The following is a 7,964-nucleotide window of genomic DNA, read 5'->3' as shown; positions in this document are numbered from 1 at the left end:
GCTTGGTGCCTGCAGTTTGGACTCCTACCACGGATGCTGTGGCCCCTCGCAGTGTATGAGGTCCCAATCTCAACCGTAGAGAAGTTGGAAAGAGGAGTCACAGGCTACATCAAGAAATGGCTCTGAATTCCACGATGCCTTACCACCATAGGTCTCTACCGAGATAGCATCCTCAAGCTGCCCCTCACCAGTCTCACAGAGGAGTTCAAGTGTGCAAAAACAAGACTCCAGATGACACTGAATGAATCCAGAGATTTAGTGGTGAGCAACAACGCACCAACCTTGGCAACCAGGTGCAAATGGACACCAGCCAAAGCGGTGGAGGAAGCAACAGCAGCCCTCAAACATGCTGACATTGTGGGGTATGTTCAGCAGGGAAGAGGAGGCTTCGGGCTAACAGCTGCTCGCCCTGCTTGGAGTAAGGCCACAGCACCAGAACGGAGGAAGATGGTGGTGGAGGAAGTACGCCATCAGGAGGAGGCTGGAAGATGGGCCAAGGCAGTCTCTCTTGCCAAGCAGGGACAGTGGACGCGATGGGACAGTGTGGAGAGGAGGAAGATTAGCTGGAAGGACATGTGGGCCATGGAAGCGAGGCAGTTGAGCTTTATTATCAGAGCTACATACGACGTCCTTCCAACACCAGTTAACCTTGGCCAGTGGTATGGTGAAGACCCGGGGTGTGCCCTTTGTTCCACGCCAGCCACCCTCAGGCACATTCTTTCAGGATGCAAAACTAGTCTCGCCCAAGGACGCTACACGTGGCGTCACAACCAAGTCCTGAAGATCTTTGCATCCACCCTGGAGGACAAACGAGCTGCCACCAACTCCCTACCGCCATCAGCATCCAACCACCAACAGGCAATTACCTTTGTCCGTGAGGGGGCAAAGGTTACCAGGAGCAGCTCGACACCATCTGAGCGAGGCCAGCTACGGTTGGCCCGCGACTGGAAGATGCTGACTGATATTGGACGACAGCTTGTGTTTCCTAAAGAGATCGCCATAACCACCCTGAGACCTGACTTGGTTCTCTGGTCCCCTTCTCTAAAAAAGGTGTACATCATTGAACTAACCGTACCCTGGGAGGACGCAGTGGATGAAGCTTACGAGCGGAAACATCTACGCTATGCTGAGCTCGCCGCCGAAGCACAACACCGCGGCTGGAACACTGAAGTCCGCCCAGTGGAGGTGGGGTGCAGAGGGTTTGTGGCAAGATCTACCACCAGATTGTTTACAGACCTGGGAATCAGAGGCCAAAGCCTGCGTTCAGCCATCAAAGCTGCATCGGAAGCAGCCGAAAGAAGCAGCCAGTGGCTTTTTATGAGAAGGAAAGATCCCTGCTGGGCCCCGAAGTAGCCAACCAGAAGGTATGCGGTCAGCTTAGGCCTGACTCAGGGAAAAGGACGCCCCTGCCTTGCATAGTCTCATGAGACGTCAGCCATTCTCATGACGAATTAGGATTGACGCAAGTTCAGGGCTGATCCCCCTGAGCTGGCCACCTCTGGCGAGGGTGTATAGTGTGATGGCCGAAACACCCCATGACCTGGAGGAACACTACTGATGATGCGTCCGAAATTAAACCTAACCCCAGCCCCCCCCCCCACCACCAAGACGACACACACGCACACACACACACTCTCACGTACGTGCCTGCACAAAGGAATTTACATCTTATCCTGTGTTTCATAAATCGCGTACACACATTTCACATACTATGCAGTGTAAACGCACTACATACACATAGACCTAGTATGAATAGTACGCTAGTATGCTATTCTGAACACAGCACCCCTCATCGGGATTCCTAGTAACTGCCTCCAGAAACGTCAATACATCCAGAACAGCGCTGCTAGGATCCTGATGAGGGTGCGCAAATATGATCACATCACCCCCATCCTCAAATCACTTCACTGGCTCCCCGTCTCCCTCAGGATTGAATTCAAGGTCTCCCTCCTCACCCACCAGTGCATTCATGGAATTGCCCCCCCCTACCTCAAGGAACTCCTCCATACCCCTCAGACCTCCTCACGCACCCTCCGTTCTACTGCCACCAACCTCCTCAAGACCCCCAGGACCAAGCTCCGCATCATGGGAGATCGGGCCTTCTGCTCGGCTGCTCCCAGGCTGTGGAATGCTCTCCCTGACCACCTAAGGGCACCAGAGTCTGTGGATGCTTTTAAACGAGGCCTTAAAACCTACCTTTTTAATAGAGCCTTTTATTAGCCTTTTTTAATTGAAAATGTTTATTGTTTTATCTAATTTAGATTAAATATTAAATTTATTTATTTTTTCTATGTTTTTAATTGTAGCACTTTGAGATTCTTTGTGTAAAGTGCTTTACAAATAAAATGTTGTGAGCTTAGAATTATAAGGTTCTATCTCCGTTTAGGGCAGTCCAGAGATATTGAGCGTCAAAGCTTTTACATTCCATTATGTTTTGTGAGATGGAACCTTTCTTTTTGATTAATTACTAACTCAAAAATGTCAACATTTTTAAAATAACACCACACAGGCATTAATAAACACCTAATGGATCAGATTATGTAAAAAACGAATTTTGACAAAAATGGAGATAGAACCTTATAATTCTAACGTCACAATGTATTATTATTATTATTATTATTATTATTATTATTATTATTATTATTATTATTATTATTACAGCCAGAGGCCTTACCTTCAGAGTGTGTTTCTGCCCTGAGGCGTCTGTGAGGTGAGCAGACAACAGGTTCCTGTTCTCCCTGCCTCCCCTCCTCCTGACTGCAGAGAGAGAGAAAGGCTAAGAAGTTGAGCCGACACTCAGGGTCGTCTTCCCTCCATAGACCTGCTGTGTGCCTCTGTTCATGTTGGTGGGGGGGGGGGGGGGGGCAGACACCCACCTCTGTCTACAGACATCCCGTCATGTTGGGGGCTCTGAGCCCCCCTGTCCGTCCTCTGCTGTCTCGGCGGGGAGGGAGAGAGAGGCATGCTGGGTAACCCATACTCCTCCACGCTGGGCAGAAACGACGGCTGACAGAGAGACAACATCATCAACAACAACAACAACAACAACAACATCAACACAACAAGAGGCCGTCCTCTCTCCACGCCGCTCCCTTTAGAAGAAGACTTTTCTAGTTTTTTTAAATTATTATTTACCACGCAATCAACTTGTCAGTCAATTGTTGGAACGTGGTATTTTTTGCTATAGGCACAGGGTCAGCCATAGTTGGTGCCCCTGGAGCAATTAGGGGTTACGTGCCTTGCTCAAGGGCACATGCAGCTCCCTCCTGAGACAGGGATCAAACCAGCCACCTTCCGGTTGCTAGCCGGCCTTTCTAACCTCTAGGCTACCGCCGCCCCGTTTAGAGAAATCTTGTAGATGAAAGAGGGAGGCCACACCCACCTGCTGTTTAGGGGTGAGGAGGGGTGGGTGAGGGTCGGGAGTCAGCAGAGGGGGGAGGCAGGGAGGTGTGGCGCTGGATGACAGACTGCCACGCCCAGAGCTGCAGGAGGACACACTAGGGGAGGAGGCAGGGGGAGACGGGAGGTAGAGGGAAGGAGGGGGGGAGGTGGTGGAAAGGGGAGAGGGAAAGTGGGTGGAGGAGGGTGGGAGAGAGAGAGGGGGGAGGCAGGGGGAGGGAGGGGGGGAGGTGGTGGTGGGTGGGGGAGAGGGGAGGTGGGCAGAGGGTGGGAGAGTGAGAGGGGGGAGGCAGGGGGAGGGAGGGGGGAGGACAGGACTGGTCTGGGTTCTGTTGGGCTGCGTGCGACCGGCAGGTAGCGAGCGCAGAACTGTCAACTGTTCTATCTGGACTCTCTGGGCCTCGATGGTCCTGTGCAGACTACTGGGCAGAGATGACACACACACACACACACACACACACACACACACACACAGATAAGCAAAGGTCAAAAAAGTAAACCAAAACGAGCAGTGAATGGTTAACTTTTCCAGACATGGTGGAAGCTGAAACGACCCATGTGACTCTGCAACACAATGAGAGAGTGTTGTTGGCTTTTATTTTGCAGACAGTCTCTCTCCAACTATACCCTAACCGTTTATTCTCGCGCAGTAACTCGGCGACGCTCGAGCACAGGTGCACCGCGCCCCTCCTCGCCCCGGTGGTCACCAACAGGACGGCGCGGGAGGCGACCTCCTTATCCTCCTGGAGACCCCCCGCGTCTGGACTCACCTCTGGGTCTGATGGAGAGGTGGGAACATACCTTTTACTACTATCAAATACCAATAAGGGGGGTCAAGAAGTTGACAAGTTGTGCCTGGAAAGATGCGCTCAACATCACTGCCTCTATATTACTATATTATAATTTATATACTCATTCTCATTTTATGCACCCAGATTGTGGAATGCACTGCCAGTTTACATTAGGGATGCAACCTCAGTAAATATGTTCAAGTCAAGACGAAAAACCCATCTTTTTAATATTGCCTTTAAATTACTAAATAATTACATTATGATTATATAATGATTGGAGAACTTTGAGCTACAACGTTTGCAGGAAAGGCGCTATACAAATAAAAGTGATTTTATTATTATTATAGGCCTTACCTGTCGTGGACGTGCGTGAGTCCCGGTCCGAATCCAGCGACCGACTTGTGTCACCGCTCATTTCCCACCTCCTCCTCCCTCGCCTCCCCAACCACGTCCACAACAGAACAGGTGTCAATAGTACTGTCATCCATATTCCCACTCAGACTTTGTTCATTTCTTGTGTTGTGTTTTTTTCCTGTTCTTAAGTAAACGCACGTAAAAGATGTTCTGCTGCCGTGCGTAACAAAAAGCAGTGGAATTCGGTGAGTTGACTGAACTTCAAGCCTGCAGCTTTATTAACCAGACAGGGGCTGCGTTCAAGGGCGTCTACATTGCAGTCGGGCGGCTGCGCAGCGCAGCAGATATTCACAAAGCCTGGTAATGTTTCTGAGAATGTAATATACAGTTGCAAAACTGCAGTATAGACTATCTGGAAGCAAATTGCACTTATAATATATTATTACACTATATTATAAACAAAGAAATCGGTAGAAAGGTGCAACATCCATTCTACAAGACAACTAAGTGCAAACTTTTCCTTGATTGACAAATAGAATGCAGCCACGTGGTTCAGCGAAAAAAACAACAACACATTTAAAGTAGTGTAAAATTCCATTGGCTTTATTGCTCGAGTATGCATGTAGGTTTTCATGAAGTTGTTACACAGCGCCCCTTTGTGGTTGTACAGCCTCACTGCGTCTTTCGTTTCCTAGCTGGTCATGCGAGAGAGAGGAACACGAACCCCAACATTGTACCTGTTATAACCACACATAACATTCCAACGACGATCCTTGCGCATAAGATTATGAACAAATCAGTCACAACCTTGTTCATAAACGATACGGTTGTCTAGCATGGCCGTCAGCGCCTACCATCCTCACACAGCGTGGAAGGGTACAGAGCTATCTTGAGACTAATGATGCGTAGAGACATGATACATACGGACAAAACATTCCTAATCATTTCAAAAACACAAATGTGGTGCAAAACAATGCAGATTCGTTCTTTAACAGAAAAAAAAATCATACAGCGATTTAACAAAAAATGCATATATAAAGGATTCGAATAGAATCTAATAATCATTTTGTCTACTAGTAGGTAAGGAAGTTTTATATATATAATATATATATATATATATATATAATAAAATAAAAAAAGCCCAAGTAATAATGTACAGAAAACAATTGACCGGTTTGAGAAAAACAAAAAGGCCTAGCTCCTTCTCCTTCCCCCCCTCTTGGTGTTTACAGATCTGTAGGGATTGAACATCAGTCGTATTGCTTAGACCTATCCTATCCCGTCAGACCTGCCCACACTGTAACACCGGGGTGTGTGCTTAGGGTGTGTGTGTGTTAGTGTGAGACTGAAGCTGTGTGAGAGCGCCCGGCTGGGAGGGCCACGTGCTCCTGTCTCCCTGCTGCCCTTCCTTCATCTGACGCCCGGCGTCCCTCCCTGTCGCCTTCAGACTGAGTCAACCTGCTGCTGTCCTCCAGGCCAAATAAATAGGAGAGAGGGAGACAGAGAGAGAGAGAGAGAGAGAGAGAGAGACAGAGAGAGAGATAGAGAGAGACAGAGAGAGAGATAGAGAGAGAGAGAGACAGAGAGAGAGATAGAGAGAGAGACAGACAGAGAGAGAGAGAGAGACAGAGAGAGAGATAGAGAGAGAGACAAGAAAGAGAAGAAGAGACAGAGAGACAGAGAGACAGAGAGACAGAGAGAGCAGTATAGGTTTGGTGTTTGGCAGAGTAACTTGCTTCCTGTGTTACGACGATGACGCCGGCGTCGTTTCCGTGGTCGTTTCCGTGGTCTCCGTCTCCGTGGGGACGGTCTGCGGGGCGGCCGCCGGCTCGGTGGTGACCGCCGGCTCTGTCACTGTGACGCTGGCTACTGGGGCTGCTGCTCCTGGGTCGAGGGGCGGGGCTACTGCTGGGGCGGCTGTCACCCCGGGGAGGGGGGCTGTGGGGGGGAGGAAGGAGAGCAGGGGGGGGAGGGGGGCGAGGCCTGGCAGGTTCAGGGGAGGGAGGGGGGCCAGGGGAGGGAAACCTGGAGAGGGAGAGGGAGAGAGAGAGAGAGGAGAAGGAGAGAAAGAGAGAGAGGAGAGAGGAGAGAGAGAGAAAGAGAGAGAGGAGAGAGGAGAGAGAGAGAAAGAGAGAGAGGAGAGAGGAGAGAGAGAGAAAGAAAGAGAGGAGAGAGAGAGATGCATCAGTCCCCATAATCACTATTTAGCCACATTCTTCTCCTCTATAACAGGGGTGCAAACTGCTGACGGCCCAAAAAAGTCACAACATTTTTTTACCTGAAAACGAAGAAAAAGATCAAAGTGCGGCTAACCTGAGCAGGGAACATTGTTGTTGACAGGGAGGGGGGGGGAGAGAGTGCTAGCACTAATGGTGCTAAATGGATAGCGCTACCGTTAGCACTAGCGGTGGTAGATGGATGGCGCTAGCACGCGTGTGTAACTAGTGGCGGCCCTGACCTTAATACCTGCATAATTGCTTTGAAAACAGGTTTCTTACCGTGACTGTGTTCTCCACGCTGTCTGGGATTGTACCTTATCTGCCTGAAGCTCAAAGTTATTTTGACGGCAGCGGAGTTTAGCAGACAGGAAGATGTTAGCTCGTGCATCATGTGACTTGGATGAGACAGATCCCACCACGCCCTGCCCATAAATATACTTTTCTGCAGATTTACAAGATTCACGTGGATGACCTATTTTGAGGTCAAAACTGAGAATTTCGCCGAAAGGTGACCTGTATAAACTGTAGGTGCAGCATCTTCTGTCTGCAATGACAACACACACCACCAACGCCGTTAGCATTAGCCGCTAGCTGTGTTTACCTGTTGTTCCCGGCAGCCCGGTGATGTTTGCTAGCGACACGGCGCTGAGGTCCGGTAGCGCGAGGTTGAGGTTGGCGAGGTTGGGGAGCAGGGGCAGGCCGCCCGGGAGAGGCAGCAGACCTACGCAACACAGACATCACACTGTTACCATCACGTCCTAGCAACAACAACAACAATAATAATAATAATAATAATAATAATAATAATAACTTTTATTTATATAGCACTTTTCCTGCAAATGTTGCATAAATGCTTTAATCATTATATAATCATAATTTCATTATTTAGTAATTTAAAGGCAATATTAAAAAGAAGATTTTTTAGTCTTGACTTGAACATATTTGCTGAGGTTGCATCCCTAATAAACTGGCAGTGCATTCCACAATTTGGGTGCAACAACAACAATATATGAGGCAGCAGAAACACAAAGACATTTCCATTTAGCAGACACCTGTATGCAAAGCGACTTACTTAGATAAATGTATTTGTTGTAAGTCAATGCTATGCTCAGGCCAAAGGCCATTGGCAATCAAAAATGCTAGATGAAGGAAGAATTAAGTTTATTTATTTATTTTTGACAGTAGAGGAACTCTACAGGGG

The 7,964-nt window shown here is 48.7% G+C and overlaps 1 protein-coding gene and 1 pseudogene across 2 annotated transcripts in view; both read right to left on the bottom strand.

Annotated features, from left to right (window-relative positions):
- Nucleotides 1-7,964, bottom strand: part of LOC308171702 (large ribosomal subunit protein eL8-like) — a 507,482-nt pseudogene that overhangs the window by 191,803 nt on the left and 307,715 nt on the right. The gene's annotated exons all lie outside the window — the stretch shown is intronic.
- LOC308171550 (Golgi reassembly-stacking protein 2-like) overlaps nucleotides 5,149-7,964 on the bottom strand; it is a 9,162-nt gene continuing 6,346 nt past the window's right edge. Inside the window, 2 exon segments of the mRNA XM_080546416.1 lie at nucleotides 5,149-6,569; nucleotides 7,365-7,484. Of these exon segments, the coding sequence (XP_080402542.1) occupies nucleotides 6,289-6,569; nucleotides 7,365-7,484 (401 nt within the window). The 3' untranslated portion in view covers nucleotides 5,149-6,288.

This window comes from Nansenia antarctica (genome assembly GCF_963989245.1).
Source record: "Nansenia antarctica genome assembly, chromosome: 16".
NCBI classification, from domain to species: domain Eukaryota; kingdom Metazoa; phylum Chordata; class Actinopteri; order Argentiniformes; family Microstomatidae; genus Nansenia; species Nansenia antarctica.
Note: the sequence above shows the minus strand (reverse complement) of the source record. Positions and strands in the feature narration are given on the sequence as shown.